The 17,710-nt window shown below is 40.5% G+C and overlaps 2 protein-coding genes across 5 annotated transcripts; one reads left to right on the forward strand and one right to left on the reverse strand.

Annotated features, from left to right (window-relative positions):
* Nucleotides 1-1,139: 1,139 nt before the first annotated feature.
* Nucleotides 1,140-5,254, reverse strand: LOC123994568 (ADP-sugar pyrophosphatase-like). Of its 4 annotated transcripts, none has more exons than XM_046297319.1 (10): nucleotides 4,987-5,254; nucleotides 3,483-3,543; nucleotides 3,312-3,379; nucleotides 3,172-3,221; nucleotides 2,990-3,097; nucleotides 2,761-2,856; nucleotides 2,424-2,525; nucleotides 2,279-2,287; nucleotides 2,132-2,185; nucleotides 1,140-1,974 (listed from the first exon to the last, which is right to left on the reverse strand). In XM_046297319.1, the coding sequence occupies exons 2-10, from the start codon at nucleotides 3,531-3,533 to the stop codon at nucleotides 1,865-1,867; spliced, it is 648 nt and encodes a 215-aa protein (XP_046153275.1). In that variant the 5' UTR covers nucleotides 3,534-3,543; nucleotides 4,987-5,254; the 3' UTR covers nucleotides 1,140-1,864. The 4 variants fall into 4 exon arrangements, with proteins under 4 accessions (XP_046153275.1, XP_046153274.1, XP_046153273.1 ...); XM_046297318.1 differs by having other exon boundaries at nucleotides 5,017-5,253; XM_046297317.1 differs by lacking the exon at nucleotides 4,987-5,254 and adding an exon at nucleotides 3,893-4,742.
* Nucleotides 5,250-15,850, forward strand: LOC123994567 (cell division cycle protein 123 homolog). Its single transcript, XM_046297316.1, has 13 exons — nucleotides 5,250-5,403; nucleotides 5,830-5,901; nucleotides 6,413-6,473; nucleotides 6,610-6,642; nucleotides 6,756-6,851; nucleotides 6,970-7,076; nucleotides 12,850-12,901; nucleotides 12,998-13,073; nucleotides 13,245-13,367; nucleotides 13,445-13,473; nucleotides 13,584-13,712; nucleotides 14,482-14,619; nucleotides 14,983-15,850. The coding sequence occupies exons 1-13, from the start codon at nucleotides 5,330-5,332 to the stop codon at nucleotides 15,037-15,039; spliced, it is 1,047 nt and encodes a 348-aa protein (XP_046153272.1). The 5' UTR covers nucleotides 5,250-5,329; the 3' UTR covers nucleotides 15,040-15,850.
* The last annotated feature ends 1,860 nt before the right edge of the window (nucleotides 15,851-17,710 follow it).

Genomic DNA, 17,710 nt, shown 5'->3' on the forward strand with positions numbered 1-17,710 from the left:
AGGCAGTTAACCCACTGTTCCCAGGCCGTCATTGAAAATAAGAATATGTTCTTAACTGACTTGCCTGGTTAAATAAAGGTAAAAAATAAAATAAAAAATAAAAAAAACTGTTGAGGATTCTGTAGCCTCAATACAATTAGAAGGAATTGACATTTTAAAATATAAATAAATAAATGTAATAACATGTATATAAGGAAACTATGTCAATGTGTAACTATTCCATCTGCTAAAATGTACTGGAATGCAGCCCTAGGACAAGTGAACTGGAACAAAGTTTCGTTGTCTGGTAAATATTGTATATCTAATAAGGTGAAATAAGTATCATAAACTCATTCATAGAATCTACCCTGTAAAGACCTTTATTATACACAGATTTAAAATAGCTATTGATAACAAATGTGTATTTTGTGATTGTGACCCAGAAACTCTTGACCATTTATTTTTGGACTGTTCTTATGTCAGAAGATTTTGGAGTGAGTTAGATTCTATTTGAAAAGAAACGACTATTATTGTTAATTTGAAAGACTCTGAAATTATGTTTTATTTTGATCCAAATGATATGGACCCTGATTTAACTTCCATTGTTAATTTGTTTATCTTTCACGGTAGATTCTTTATCCATAAAATTAAGTGGGCAGAGAACAAACCCCCTTTCACATTATTTAAGATCGAATTTCAGTTCTATTTTGAAATTCTATCTGTAAAAACAAAAAAATCAATACGCACCATAAAAAGTATTTAACACATTTAAAATGAATCTTGATATGTAATACACCTGTCTGTAAGGTTTATGTACTCTTGTTTATATATTTCTGTATTTGTGGTGTTCATAATAAAAAATACATTTTAAAAACCTGCTCATGTCCAATCATTCGTTTCCTGCTTTTTCGAAAGAAATAAAGTTCTCTAAATGTTAGCGTATATGCTACATGCTAGCGTGAGCACCCAAACAACTCTAGCCCGTAATTTCACTTGTGGATTTAGCTGGAAGACGTTCAACTTTTTAAATATTATTGCTAAGCGTTTATTGGCTACTTCTTCTTTGGTGAATTTACTTAGGATCAAGTTCAATGTGTTTTTGCTTGTACAGCGCCACCTATTTGTCAGTAGGAGAATAGCAAAAGAAAAGTAGGCCCACATGTTTCTTTAAGAATAACACGTTTATTGACATCAAGTTAATTCAATTACTGTTAATTGCTAAATAAAATGTGAGGATCAGCTGCATGTCAGCTTCATACCAGGAAGGAGACATCTACACCTGCACCTTGGTCTAACAGAACATTGGTGTGAACTAATGGGTGTCAACATAAATGCACCGACATGCACAAAAGTATTGCAGTTGCGAGTAACATCTTTCAAGGCACATTATTATACCAGTACCTAAAAGTTATTTTACAGTGAAGCTGTAGTCGAGTTAGTGAAAGTTGGGAATGTTCCAGTATGTAATCACAGTTAGAATTTAGAAAATATTTTCCAATCAGTGTAAGAATTTGTATTATCGGACAGCTTGTAATATCACATTAACCACAAATATGGTATCTAATTATGACTATCCCCACAGGTAAAGGTGCAGGGACGTATGGCGCATACCTCAATATAAAGAGAGGATACTGATAACGGCGGTGGGTCTTGGAAAATACAAGCTGTAGGGTAACACTCCATAAATCTCATGGCCTGATCCCCAAGATGACAGCTTAAAGCCACAAAATGGCCACCCTGTTGACAGTTTTGTCCCTGGCTTAGTCCATATTCGTAGTGTAACAGAGAGACTAGAAAAAAAGGAGTCGGCAGCATATACCCTCTCCCTCTATTCCCATCAATCTAGTCTACTCTCTCCACTTTACTTTCTCTCCCCATCCTTCTCTCACTGTTTGAGCACTCGGAGTTCATTGGGTTTAAAGAAGGCCTGGGACATCCCCATGCCGTAGATGTAAACCTTAGAGTCCACCACAATCTTCTCCTTCTTCATCAGGTCTGTATGAGGAGGGGGGATCATGCAAATATGATCTCTTCAGCTAATCACTAGCAGAATATAACAACAGTAATAATATGCTTTTATGTCTCAAATTGGATTCCATTATGACTTAAAAATTGTGTTATTGTGAAGAAGAAACTTCAAATCGTTGCTCACCATCAATTTCCCTCTGGAATTCATCAAGAGGTAGAAGAAGAACTTCAACAAATTCTGGAAGTAAAACAGATGCCATAATAAGATTTAGTTCAATGTTATTCTAATAGTGAAAAAATAACTACATGTGATAAAGAAAATAATATTTACCTCCATCACCTGGAAACAAGTAAAAGAGAGAGGAAAGCAGAGAAATAAGAACAAGTTCAGGAAAAACATGTACAATACATGTCAGCTTGACAATAAAAACATGTTCTAGATTCATAACATTCTAAGAGTGTGACCCCTAACTTACCCAGCTGTTGTGTGGGGTTGGTGTTTTCGAGGTCGTCTCCATTGATGTTAACCATGACGATCTGTGTGGTGCAGTTAGAGAGGCCAGGGTCCAAGCAGGTCACTGCGAGGTCAGGAGGAGAGGAAAGGGGAGATGAAGGGGAGTTCAAACTTGTAATCTGCTTTGTGCTACTGCCCCACTAGTCACTGACCTCATACTGCACTCTCACAAGCCCAATGGTAAAACTGGCCACTCAGAAGATCACAGGCATATTGAATTTGTCTTCACTGATGGAACTGGTACATGGACATAATCTGCCCTGTGTTTTGAGAGTGTGTGTGTGTTCATAAGACCTTACCTGGGGTGACTCCTACCACCTCCCCCTTGTAACCAGTCTCCTCCTTCAGCTCTCGCAGAGCAGCAATCTCTGCACTCTCACCCTCGTCAATCAGACCTGAGCAACAGCAAAAACACACACAGACAGCAAACATGGATATCAGAACACAGCAGGAAAAGTACAGCAATAACAGGCATACATACACTGTGTCTGAACAGAGTCTCGAGATGTGACCGTAAACCCATGTCACCTGCAGGGAATTCTAGGGTACAGCACCCCATTGGTGGACGGAACTGCTTCACCATGACTACGCAGTCTTTGTGGAGGGTCCTCTTCAGGAGGGCGATGATCCCCACACCTGGAATATAACTCAGGAATCAATTTCTATAATGTCATTGCTTATCCATCAGTATGAAATGTATGTACACACACCATCTGCTGCATTGGCCTGTCTGGTTGTCCTTTTCGTAGTCTCCCAAGTTCTATTGAAAGAAAAAATGTATTGTAAAATGGAGAAGGGAAAAAAGTGTTTATCAAAAGTCGCTTATGGAACTCATTGAGCTGTTCCAAACCTTGTGTTTCCAACAGGGTCCACATAGGTGGTCTTCTCAAGTTTCAACCATTTCCCAGATGCAATGACCTGAAGAGAATACCATTGAGTAATATGATATAGCTAAACCAAGAGACTCTTGTAATATTGTCATTTACACCACACAATGTGCATGATATTGTATCATATCTACCTCCTCTTTTACAATGTGAGGTATGGTTGTCGGTTTGGGAGGGCTGCTCATCTTTCCAGTACTGTTCTCAGGAAAATGAATGGAAGATTTAGTTTTGTATGCCCAAATCCAGAAAAAAATGATTACATGCAAGAGTTCATAATTAATAGAGCTTTGTACAATGCTGATAGTTATAAGGCATGCATTAAGGCCAGTTTCATCACAGGCCAGTTTTACCAACTTTTATTGTCCAACACAAGAAAGTTGCTAGCAGCATTGGCTGAAGCAGCTAGCTAACTAATCTGATTAATCAGGCTGTAATACACAGGTAATTGATATATACAACCTGAAACAAATGCCTGAAAAAAATGTGTAAATGTTCCTTACAAGCCAGAATGTTAAATAAAATTACATTTAAAAACGTACTCTACCTGTTGTCTGCGGAAATCGTACCAATCTTTTTTCCACCATTCATTTTAGAATCCCTTAAAATAAGGTCTGTGTTTCATGTAGGCTTAACCTGGCATGACGTTTTGATAAACATGCAAATCTCCCACGGACAAGGTGACTATTAATGTATTCGGATCTATTTACTTTCAGATTAAAAAATGCTAGTTAAAGTCAAAGTAGACTTCTTGCAAGACTACAAATCCGTTATATTGATAAAAGTAATCTTGTCGGAGAGAGATTTAAACAGTTATCAAAACGTCACGCCTGGGTAAGCCTACACAAAACACAGCCCTTATTTTAAGTGTTTCTCAAATCCCCTATGGGAAAAATGAATGGCAGAAAAACGATTGGAACCATTTCCCTTTTGAATGCAAGGTTTTATGGGTATTATGATTTATACTGTGTCCTCTATATGGTTCGGTTTGGCACCTAGGTCATTTTACATAGGCCATTCTGAATCGGGGTGGATGGAGAATATTTACATACTTTTTAGTGTGTGAAGTTTTCATTGTGTCATTTTTTAAATTCGAATTTCAATCTTAACATTTTTTTTTAGATTCGGAATACACACATTTCATGGCATGCTTGGTTAAATAGTTAGACGAGAGAACCTAATATCCCACATAAAACTAACTTTATCTCGATGCTGAACCGAACCAACTACCAGCTCAGTAAAATGTCGGGTAAACAATAGTTTTGACAAGCCGCACAGAAAACCAGTATAGCAAGTTAATGTAATTATATTCAACATTCTGGCTTGTAAAGAACATTCACACTATTTTGTAGGCATTCGTTTGAGGCTGTAATTTTGCTAACTAGTTAGCTATATACTATACCAAGTAATTGTCTATTACAGCCTGATTCATCAGACAACTAAATTAGCTAGTTACCAAGCTAATTTCTAGCGGACTAAACTAGACTGCACTCCATGGTGAAGGAAGTTTCTGATGAAATTCAAACTTCCTTCACCATGGAGAGGAGCATAGTCTAGCATAGCAAAACCCACATGCATGCTGTTATGTAACTATTCTTAAAACATATCAATATATTAAAATAAAATAAAAAACATAGTTACTTCTAAATTGGATACATGTGCAGTACTCACATGAAGATGAAGTGGTTTTAGTCACAAGTCAAGTTAAAGAAGTAAAAAATAAATAAAGCATTGATCACGCCTACGTGTGCAACGCACAAATAATCTCCCTCTTCTGTAAAATATTATAATACATTAGAGAAGGTCTACAACCATTCCAGATAACCTAACCTGAAATATAATTAGATTAAAATTCGATAAATACAAGCCATTATAATTTTAGTGTTATGGAAAGGTTGAAAACTACATGAAACGAATATTAAGCGCCTTTTTCTTAGGGGAACTATTATGTGGTTGGACTCACTTCCGGTAAATCATTTGCAGTATGAAGAAGGAGCAAGTTGTAAATTGTCAGTTTTCGGTCTGGTATCCGATATTTAAGAAGCATACTATCAAAAGGTGAACTCCTTAACTTGACCAGATACACAGTCTCAGATATGTTGTTGATCTCGTCACTATCAAATAAACACTGGTTGTGCTATAATTTGAGTAGCTAACGTATAGTTGTCTGTTTAGCTAGCAAGCTGTGTTAGCCAATATGATATCACTTGTGTGTGTGATACCCGTGTGCGTCTGATATTGTAACACAGCCAAACTGTACTTTTGTCAGCTAATTGTCAATTCTCACAAACCACACCTGTCCTTTACTGTTATTAAACATTTGAATTTGTTAGAAGTGCCAGGTGTAAATGCTTCTGTGATGATATTGCATCAGATCAAACTCTCTACCTTTGAGACTGTTTGTTTTCAGGTCTCTTATCTTTTGTCAATACTAGTCTGATAGTTTGTTATGTAGGCCTAATGTTTGGTGTTATCTTTTTTCAGTTTGATTCTCCCACTGCCTCAGAATGTAATAGATTATTTGCTGGACGATGGAACACTAGTAGTTTCTGGAGGGTAAGCATACTTACCCTTAAAGCACATACATCTAGTGTCCTGTATCTATTCCCATACACTATAATTTATGGGTAATTTCCATGCTAAGGGAATTACTCAGAGACACCAATTTTAAAATGTATACCCAAAACAAACAACAAAATGGATTTTCAAAGTTGAACAAATCATAAAACGTTATGCACAATGACTACTTTGAACAATTTACACAGTAAAAAAAAATTAACTGCCGATGCAAAGTGGTAGCATAGTTTTGGTAAAATCTCCCTCAGTTTTATTCTGTTCCCAAACTTTGTATCCGCATAGTTCTTGCTGTAAATGTGTTTTTGTAGAATTTTTAATGGAAATTGTTGAAAGTAGTCCTTGTGTATAGAGTTCAAAGTTTTTTTTAAACTATAGAAATCAATGGTTCTTGTTTGGTATACATTTTAAAATGAAAAATCTTAGTCTCAGCGTAATTCCGTTACCATGGAATTGCCCTTATACTCCCTGATAAAATCTTTCCTCATACCAGGGACAACAACACTCAGCATAATCAGACCAACAACAGTGACTCAGAGGAGGAAGACATTCAGGTAATTTTGCTCCAGACAGAGGTGCACTCCATCTCGGCTCTCTAGTAAAGTAGAGACTAAAGAAGACAGACTTTATGCTCAGTGCTTGGCTGTTGATTTACTGATTGATTATATTTTCTTCTCTCAACAAAATTAGTGGTCAGATGATGAGACAACCACCACTGTAACAGTAAGTAATGTAGATAATGTGAAATATGATCAACCCATCTGCATATAAGTTTTGTCAAGTTTGTAAAATGATATGCATACAGTGAAGATCTGTTGTGATGCTTTGTTTTCTAGGCTCCAGAGTTTCCAGAATTCAACTCTAAAGTGCTGAAGGCCATCAACACCCTAGGTGGGTGTGTCTTTCCCAAACTGAACTGGAGTGCACCGCGGGTGAGAGACACAACCCTCTAACGCCACCAATATAAGGTTAAAATACTGTCCACAGTGTGTCTGTCTGAGTGGTAATTTTGAGTGAATAAGTGTGTATGTGTTTCCTTCTCTCTTACAGGATGCTAACTGGATTGCTCTGAACAGCTCCCTGCAGTGTCAGAGTCTGAGCGATATTTTCTTGCTCTTCAAGAGCTCTGACTTCATCACCCACGACCTCACACAGCCGTAAGAATCCCCTCCACTCACCCACACGCTCACATTCTCACTAGGGCTGTTGCGGTGACCGTATTATCAAATTCCACGTGACCGTTGAGTCACAGTAATTTCCTATTATGTACTCTGGACATGTGTTGATAGTACCCAACTCACTAACAACCATCCGGTCCTAATGACCTGGTACTCAGGATTCTATTGTCCCTCCATCAGGTTGTAATGGTCTGGTCCTCAGGACTCTATTGTCCCTCCATCAGTTATGAATGGTCTGGTACTCAGGGCTCTATTGTCCCTCCATCAGGTCCTAATGGGCTGGTACTCAGGGCTCTATTGTCTCTCCACCAGGTCCTAATGGTCTGGTACTCAGAGCTCTATTGTTCCTCCACCAGGTCCTAATGGTCTGGTACTCAGGACTCTATTGTCCCTCCACCAGGTTCTAATGGTCTGGTACTCAGGGCTCTATTGTCCCTCCATCAGGTGCTAATGGCATTGTACTCAGGGCTCTATTGTCCCTCCACCAGGTCCTAATGGTCTGGTACTCAGGGCTCTATTGTCCCTCCACCAGGTCCTAATGGTCTGGTGCTCAGTGCTCTATTGTTCCTCTAACCACTCTGACATCAATGCAAATACAATGGAAAATCACATCAAACACTTATCAAAACAGTATGTAATAATAATAATAATAAATAAATAAAATAAATAAAATAGTATGTGCTTTTAAAACTCACCTCACTGTGATGATCACAAAATGGACAGCGCTTTCTAAGGTGATGATTCATTCGAAACACCCATATATATATATATGAGCCCAAGCTCCCCACCAAAAAATTAATTCAAATGTTTGTGCTTTTTATACAATACATAGTCTAATAGCCTAATGCATATTACGCACTATAACATTTTTTATGTCTTTGTTGCATAATAGGTCTAGCCTAGAAAATTAAACAAATTCTAGTTATGCCTTTGAGTGTGGACTGTATTATTATGCCTACTGAATGGACCTTATGCTATTCTCCAAAGGTTCTATCCATGAGTCTGGGCGAGAACTTATAGGCCACTGATTGTGCAGGGCGACTTACAGAGTTAGCCTACAATTATAGTGAATTTGATTTTTAATAATGGGGAATTTTTTATATTTTTTTATACCTTTAACTACAGAATATCTCACCACCGTGTGCCTTTTTTCTCTCTCTCCTTCCTTTCTCAATCGCGCAGAGAGATGGGGCGTAAACAGTTTAATTCAATATTTTTAGTTGGGAAAACATGTTACTATCGATGTTCCCGAACAAATTTCAGTTTGGGTGGAATATCACCTGTCGCGCAGTGACAGGTTGATGTGTGGAGTTTTGATGGTTGGCACTAAAATGAGGAGGATTCCAGCTGCTACTATATTTATTTCTCAGCTGCTAACATGAAGAACATGCTCCGCTATAAAACAGGAGTAGCCTACACGCATAATTGAAAAACGAACCGTGGGAAAGTGGCCTCTATTCGCTATTCGAGTGCATACGGATGACTTCTTTTCCCCCTGCCCCTGTTCCTACCCATTTTATAATGGGCCATTCTAAATCGAAACAAATTTGACATATTAGTAAAGACATGATTAAATTGAGAGTAATTGTTTACATACTGTTTTACCCTCTTGATATGTGTATATACTGTATTCTAGTTAAGGCTCATCCTATATACAGTCTATTCATCGCCCTTGACTTTTTCAACATTTTGTCACATTACAGCCTTATTATAAAATTGATTCGATAAATAGAAATACTCATCAATCTACACACAGTAACCCATAATGACAAAGTGAAAACAGGTTTTCAGACATTTTTGCAAATGTATTAAAAATAAAAAAAACAGATCACATTTACATAAGTATTCAGACCCTTTGCTATGAGCGTCAAAATTGAGCTCAGGTGCATCCTGTTTCCATTGATCATCCTTGAGATGTTTCTACAACTTGATTGGAGTCCACCTGCGGTAAATTCAATTGATTGGACATGATTTCAAAAAGCACACCCCTGTCTTTATAAGGTCCCAGAGTCGACAGTGCATGACAGAGCAAAAACCAAGCCATGAGTTTGAAAGGAATTGATACAGGATTGTGTCGAGGCACAGATCTGGGGAAGGGTACCAAAAAACATCTGCACCATTGGAAACAAAGTGTCCTCCATCATTCTTAAATGGAAGAAGTTTGGAACCACCAAGACTCTTCCTAGAGCTGGCCACCTGGCCAAACTGAGCAATCGGGGGAGAAGGGCCTTGGTCAGGCAGGTAACCAAGAACCCAATTGCTACTCTGACAGAGCTCCAGAGTTTCTCTGGTTTGATGAAACCAAGATTGAACTCTTTGGCCTGAATGCCAAGCATCACTTCTGGAGGAAACCTGGCACCATCCCTACGGGGAAGCATGGTGGGGGCAGCATCACGCCTTGGGGATGTTTTTCAGCGACAGGGACTGGGAAGACTAGTCAGGATCGAGGGAAAGATGAACGCAGAAAAGTACAGAGAGATCCTTGATGAAAACCTGCCCCAGAGCGCTCAGGACCTCAGACTGGGGTGAAGGTTCACCTTCCAACAGGAGAACGACCCAAACCACAGACCCAAGACAACGCAGGAGTGGCTTCAGGACAAGTCTCTGATTGTCCTTGAGTGGCCTAGCCAGAACCTGGACTTGAACCCAATCGAACATCTCTGGAGAGACCTGAAAATACTGTGCAGTGATGCTCCCCATCCAACCTGACAGAGCTTGAGAGGATTTGCAGAGAAGAATGGGAGAAACTCCCCAAATACAAGTGTAACTTTACTTTGAATCATTTGGAAAAGGGACCAAATTATTAGCATGTGAGGCACATGGGATACTAACAGCTTACTACACAACATACACTTAGTATTAAGTGGGAGATGGGTATACTGTATGCTACAGTATACCCATCTCCCTGGCATATTACATCATTTATTCAGCAGCAGCATATAAGACATTTTGGGACACCTTGTTGTGCTGTGCTCACTTGAATAAGAAGGTGGCACAATGGTCCTTCTTGTGGGCAAATTATGTCATCAAAGTCTGCAATTCTGGATATATGGTGCTTTCAAGACAACTGGGAACTCTGGGGGGGGGGGGGGGATAAACAAGGCTGAATCATGACATCAGTGATCTTCAGGTCGGAACTCTAGAAAGAGACCATTCAAAACTTATTTTCCCAGTCGGAACACATTTTTTTCCCCCAGACTTCCCAGTCGTCTTGAACTCACTGAAGTCTGAGATTTCCCAGTACCGATTTTCCAGTTGTTTTGAAAGTGGCAGAAATCATGCTGGATTGACAGTATGGCCAGTGTATTCAACATTAGAAAGGACACCAAAGCATGGAAAAGAGACCCTTAAACCCTTAAACCCAGACCCTTAAATACACCCTTTCCACTGAATAGCAGGCTTGTGATTTCGGTTTTGGTGGTTTTGGAGCAGTGTCTTCTTCCTTGCTGATTGGCCTTTCAGGTTATGTCTATATAGGACTCGTTTTACTGTGGATACAGATACCTTTGTACCTGTTTCCTCCAGCATCTTCACAAGGTCCTTTGCTGTTGTTCTGGGATTGATTTGCACTTTTCTCACCAAAGTACGTTAATCTCTAGGAGACAGAACGCGTCTCCTTCCTGAGCGGTATGTCGGCTGCGTGGGCCCATGGTGTTTATAGTTGCGTACTATTGTTAGTACAGATGAACGTGGTACCTTAAGGAGTTTGGAAATTGCTCCCAAGGATGAACCAGACTTGTGGAGGTCTCCAATTTTTTTTCTGAGGTCTTGGCTTATTTCTTTTGATTTTCTCATGATGTCAAGCAAAGAGGCACTGAGTTTGAAGGTAGGCCTTGAAATACATCCACAGGTACACATCCAGTTTACTCAAATGATGTCAATAAGCCTATCAGAAGCTTCTAAAGCCATGATCTTGTTTTCTGGAATTGTCCAAGCTGTTTAAAGGCACAGTCAACTTAGTGTATGTAAACTTCTGACCCACTGGAATTGTGATACAGTGAACTAATCTGTCTGTAAACAATTGCTGGTAAAAAATGACTTGTGTCATTTACAAAGTAGATGTCCTAACCTACTTGCCAAAACTATAGTTTAATGGAGTGGTTGGAAAACGAGTTTTAATGACTCCAACCCAAGTTTATCTAAACTTCCGACTTCAACTGTAAGCGTTTTGCTACACCCGCGATAATATCTGCAAAATATGTGTACGCGACCAATAAAGTTGGATTTCATGGGTGAAAATATGATGATACTGGATGAGAGAACAGCGTGTGCAGCCTGAGGCAAGATTTTTGCTACTTTCTCACATCAATAGCCTATAGTCGCATCATGGAGCCCATATTTATTTTGATTTCTAAGACATTTTAAGGTTTATAGCATTCACAACTAAAGTTGCCAAATAACTCTAAATCTAGTGTATAGGGCCTGTTTCAAATGATCACTTTTACGCTCACAGCCACTTTATATGCATCCTTGGTAAAAATGTCCTTTCTATTTTATTTAGCTAAGTAAAATTATATTCTTCCTACTTAAAATAATGGCACAAGAATTATAAGCATATCTTGTCTGCTAAATGAACGAGCAACGTATGTCATGGTGCATAGCTAGATAGCTGATTCATATTCTGTTCTTCTGAGATAAACATTTTCTTCATATCATAATGTTTCTTTAGACCTGCCTAAAATAAATAATGGATTTATTGTGATGGTTTTTCTTAAATGGATTTGTTATACTTTTTTAAAATGTAGATCAGCGGCTTGTATGAGTGGAGGAGTGGAGATATTAGTCACAGTCAATTACCGTGATACCGGCAGTCATTTGCATGAAAATGAGCTGAAATAAAAGATCCCAGAAATGTTCCATGTGCACTAAAAGCTTTTCTCAAATTGTGTGTACAAATGTGTTTGCTTCCCTGTTAGTGGGCATTTGATCCTTTGTCAAGTTAATCCAGCTACCTGACAGGTGTGGCATATCAAGATTATTAAACAGCATGATTATTACCCAGGTGAACCTTGTGCTGGGCACAATAAAGGGCTGCTCTAAAATGTGCAGTTTTGTCACACAACACAGTGTCACAGATGTCTCAAGTTTTGAGGGAGCATACAATTGGAATGTCCACCAAAGCTTTTGCCAGATGATTTTATGTTCATTTATCTACCATAAGCTGCCTCCAACGTCATATTAGAGAATTTGGCAGCATGTCCATCCGGCTTCACAACCGCAGGCCATGTGTAGCCACACCAGCCCAGGCCGTCCACATGCCAGGCCCACCCATGGCTGCTCCCCTGCCCGGTCATGTGAAATCCATAGATTAGGGCATAATTAATTTATTTCAATATATTTCAATCCTTATATGAACTGTAACTCAACAAAATCTTTGAAATGGTAGCGTTTTATATTTTTTGTTCAGTACAGATGGGTTTTCTACCCGCTGTGGGAAACACTGCAGGCAGTGAGTCAGCCTTTCTGACAGCAGTGGGCTGGGAAGAGGTTTGTGGAGATCGCTTCATCATAGATGTACTGCTCCCATTGGGGCGCTCTGATAATGGGCCCAGTTGGCAGACAGCTCTGGCATGGTGGAAGACTTAATACAGAACTTGATTTAGTACTGAACTTTCAATTGTGAAGGGGCCAATGAGGAGCATTTGTTAAGTGTGCATGTGTGTGAAGCGCTTGTATTTGTGTGAATGCAAGTGTGTGTGAGTTTAATGTGAGTCTAGAACCGAATGGTCACTGTTCCAATCTCCCTCTACAGATTCCTTCGCAGCAGTGATGAGGATTCTCCAAATCCAGCCATAAACTATGAGGTATTTAACACGCACTCACCTGCATTCACTCTCTTTTCCACACACACACACACCTTCCCACTATTTAATAGTGTTGTGTTATACCCCTGAGTTCAGCTGGTCCTGAGGAAGTGGAGTGAGCTGCTACCTGGTGGGGAGTTCAGGTGTTTCATTAAAGAGAACAAGCTGATTGGTAAGTACTGTATGAAGAAGTTAACACACCATTCACCTTTACTCTCACCCTCCCTCAGCGATATTCAGAGAGCCTGTGTTCACTTGCACTGTTCCCAAGACAGTGTGGCAAGCGTTAGGGCTGTTGTGTGGACTGAAGATCTGTTCTGAGAGCTGTGTGTGTGTTTTTTAGGTATCTCCCAGAGAGACTATACCCAGTACTACCACCACATCTCTAAGCAGGAAGCCCAGATCTGCCACTCCATCCAGGAGTTCTTCAGCCAACACGTCCAGTATCAGTTCCTAGATGAGGACTGTGAGTGGGATTCGGTGTGGTGTGATAATTAGAATATATTGTAATAAGAGTAATGCAATATCTTTTCTGTTTTACAGTTGTGTTGGATGTCTACAGAGATAGCTGGGTAAGTCTTTTATCATTTACTTTTCCAGACATTATTTCCTGCCTCTGTTTGGTTGTAGCCAAGGCTTTTCTATGAGTATGGACATCTTTGACCCTGTGTGTGTTTGACAGGGGAAGGTGTGGCTGATCGATCTCAACCCCTTTGGTGAGGTGACAGATTCACTGCTGTTCACGTGGGAGGAGCTTACCTCCGGGAACAGCCTGTCAGCCAATCAAGAGGAGGGTGACACAGCCCAGCAGGTCAGTGACAAATATGTGACACAGGCTGTGGCTTTGTTGTGCGTATGCATGTGTATATTTGTTCATGTGTGAAAGTCTTTCTGCGCTTATTATCCCGTTAACACCAGTTTGTGGTACGTCTGTATCTGTAGGAAGGCCCTGTGTTAACACCAGTTTGTGGTACGTCTGTATCTGTAGGAAGGCCCTGTGTTAACACCAGTTTGTGGTGTCTGTATCTGTAGTAAGGCCCTGTGTTAACACCAGTTTGTGGTACGTCTGTATCTGTAGGAAGGCCCTGTGTTAACACCAGTTTGTGGTACGTCTGTATCTGTAGGAAGGCCCTGTGTTAACACCAGTTTGTGGTACGTCTGTATCTGTAGGAAGGCCCTGTGTTAACACCAGTTTGTGGTACGTCTGTATCTGTAGGAAGGCCCTGTGTTAACACCAGTTTGTGGTACGTCTGTATCTGTAGGAAGGCCCTGTGTTAACACCAGTTTGTGGTACGTCTGTATCTGTAGGAAGGCCCTGTGTTAACACCAGTTTGTGGTGTCTGTATCTGTAGGAAGGCCCTGTGTTAACACCAGCTTGTGGTGTCTGTATCTGTAGGAAGGCCCTGTGTTAACACCAGTTTGTGGTACGTCTGTATCTGTAGGAAGGCCCTGTGTTAACACCAGTTTGTGGTACGTCTGTATCTGTAGGAAGGCCCTGTGTTAACACCAGTTTGTGGTACGTCTGTATCTGTAGGAAGGCCCTGTGTTAACACCAGTTTGTGGTACGTCTGTATCTGTAGGAAGGCCCTGTGTTCCGCTACACCACCAGTGATGTGACGGTGCAGCCCAGTCCCTGTCTGAGCTACCGGATCCCTAGAGACTTTGTGGATCTCTCCACTGGCGAGGACGCATACAAACTCATCGACTTCCTCAAACTGGTGAGAACCAGTGCAGTGGTGTTCACACAATTTAAGATTGTCTTATAACAACCCTGTGGCAATCTCCACAACCATCTTACAATTAAAATGTTGTATTTAACCTTTATTTAACGAGGCAAGTCAGTTAAGAACCAATTCTTATTTATAATGACGGCCTACACCACCCAAACCCAGATGACGCTGGGCCAATTGTATGCCGACCTCTGGGACTCCCAATCATGGCCGGTTGTGATACAGCCTGGATTCAAACAAGGGTGTCTGTAGTGACGCCTCAACCACTGAGATGCAGTGCTTTAGACCGTTGCGCCACTCGGGAGTCCGGCATTAGTTTTTATAATCTCACACTTTCCCTTTTTGCTGCAGAAGAAACGCCAGCAAGAGGACTCTGAGGAAGAGGTGGAGGAAGAGGTACGACAGTGACAGCCCCTGAGGAGCAGGGTCTCTACACGGTGACTGTTCCCTCAGACTGTTAGCCTAGCATAACAATAACCCTAAAACTGTAAGGCTAGCTTTAGCGGTTAGCACAGAGACCACTATACACATGGATGTTTATCCTTATCTCTTGAATCTTCTGATGGAATCCATTCACTTTTGGTCATCACCTTAGACCAATCCAGAATGCTGCAGATAGAAATGTTTTGAATAGAACAAACAACAAACCATAATGAGGAGAAAAGCATCATGACCGCTCTATGCGGTACATTTCTACCTGCAACACTGTAAAAGTCCGGTGTGGCCCGGTGTGTCTAATGTAAATATAAATACTGTAACTTAACATTGTGTAAAGGTAAAGGGGAGTCTGTTACAGGTGTCTGTGTATAGGAATAAAGAATGCTCAAATTTATAATACAGTCCTGGGGAAGAGACGTGTCTTAGTTTGTGTGTATAGCAGGTACATCATGGGATTGCAATTTCTGAGGGAGATACCCAAAGGGTCAGAGTTTGCTGACTTAATCCACTGGACTTTTTCTCTTCACACACACCAAATGCACACTTTTCTATGTGCTTTCTGATGGTTTCATTAGACACACATCTGTATGTAATAACAATACAAAGTTTTACTCATGAAGTCTCTGAAACAGTATTTCAAACATTCCAGTTCCTTACTTACTCTCTCTGGTCGTTATAGTTCTATCTATGTTATTGTAGAATTAGAATATCATTGGTTTATTTTCTATGTGCTGGCAAAGAGAGGTGTTCTGATTGGGTAATAAATTGCTGGTGTGTGCTCTTTGTTGTCAATCTGTTTTTGTGTAGACTAAAATAGAAGGCATACTACTTTCACTGGTAGATTATTACATTTCTCTACAGTGGATGTGATTAAAAAAGTAGAATGGAATTTTCCACCAATGACTAGACCAGCAGGTTGAGAAAGAGAGTAATGCATTTTTATTAGGGTCCACTTGGGGGAGTTGTTTACCTAAAATGAGAACCATCGGAGATGGTGAGCTGTCCTGAGCAGAGACAGTGGTCTGGGATAACAACATCTCCATTCACGTGAAACGCATTTCCGTTAGGCTGGAATGCCTGGATGTTCTGTTTTGTCTTGTATAGTTACCACTAGTGTATAGCCTAGTAAGTAAAATGCGATAGCAAAGCATTGTTGGGATAGAATATTGCTGGTTAACCAATAGATCCTAGCCTGTATACAGATGCAGTGCATTGTTCAGAGAGCTGCAGTGTTGTATTATCTGAGCCTGGAGGCGGGGGCTTGTGTTTTCAGCACACTGCCCCTGCATGGGGGGGGGGGGTGAAAAAGATCAATGATGGGTGATGCCACACCCATCTGAGGGAAGGTGGGTGCCAGACTGCTGATAGAAAGAAGTGACTACACATCCATCATCCTCCTACCTCCCTTTTCAATTCCCCCTCGCTCTCTTCTCCTCTTCAGTGTGCCAAGATGGACATAAATCCTAGCCTACATCTCAGCCTGGGTTGACTAATCATCCTTCTGTGAGGGAGGGAGGCAGATATGTGAAAGTCTAACTTGAGAGAGCTGGAGATCAAAGGAGGGAGAAAGGGAGAGTTAGGGTAAGTGGGGAATAGATTTTCTTGAGCTGAGAGGGAACTGCAGTAGTTTGCAGCTGGAATACTCATGAGCGTATAGAGCACACGCGCAGACACACTCTTGGCCCATCTCTCACACACTCTTTTCTCCTATACACAACCTTTGGTAGGCCTATCAGATGAAAAAAAGTCTGCAGTTATGCTCTTCACGACTGGAGGCTACTATTCTGTGTGTGTTTTTAGGTGGATTACAGCGCCTTCAGATAAGACACTGCAGTCAAGACTGCTTTGCTGGAGATGGGAGTATTTAACCATCTAAATATTAACACCCAAACTCAAATGTATTTATTAGTACATCAGAATATAATATGACCATTATAGTGTCTAAGATATTAAACTTGTGTAGGACCCATGAATTGCATTTCATTGCATCACCTGTCAACACTGTTTTGATCAAGACAGTAATATGGCAAGTTTTCACATTTTATCTGGAGACATCCTTTCTCAAACTGCACAGCAAGTTGCATGGGTCCCAATGTGGACTCCATCATCTGACCTGGAATAGCCCAACATCCATCATAATAAACATTGGCCAATATAAAATAATTTACTTATTTAGAAACCGGTTTGTCCGTTTTTGATGGTTTGCAAATACTCTGGTTTCGTGAACGTATCTTTGGTGCAATGCGAATAATCTCTAGACATCCAGTCACACACACACACTTGTGCGCAACGCTGTCAAATCGAGCGATGAGCAGCATCCTAGCCTCCCTCATTGCCATAACAACCGGTGGCACAATCAGCATGGTAAGATGAAATAATGCTCCTCGGTCCTTGCATTACGCACCACACGGCTCAACAGAGGACTTCATTAAAACGGGAACATTTTTTGGGAGAGAGAGACAAGGCGATCGCGCAAAGGTGACACGTAGACCCAAACCATTTACGTCAAGATAATATAGACCAGTTGAACCCTGCAGGTGCAACCGCAAACGGTGAAAGATAATTGTTGGTCAAACGGAACGCTGTAGACAGAAAAATAAGCGAAGAAAACAGGAGACCTGTTTTAGAGAGCTGCGGAGAT

This window comes from Oncorhynchus gorbuscha, linkage group LG14, assembly GCF_021184085.1.
Source record: "Oncorhynchus gorbuscha isolate QuinsamMale2020 ecotype Even-year linkage group LG14, OgorEven_v1.0, whole genome shotgun sequence".
NCBI classification, from domain to species: Eukaryota; Metazoa; Chordata; class Actinopteri; order Salmoniformes; family Salmonidae; genus Oncorhynchus; species Oncorhynchus gorbuscha.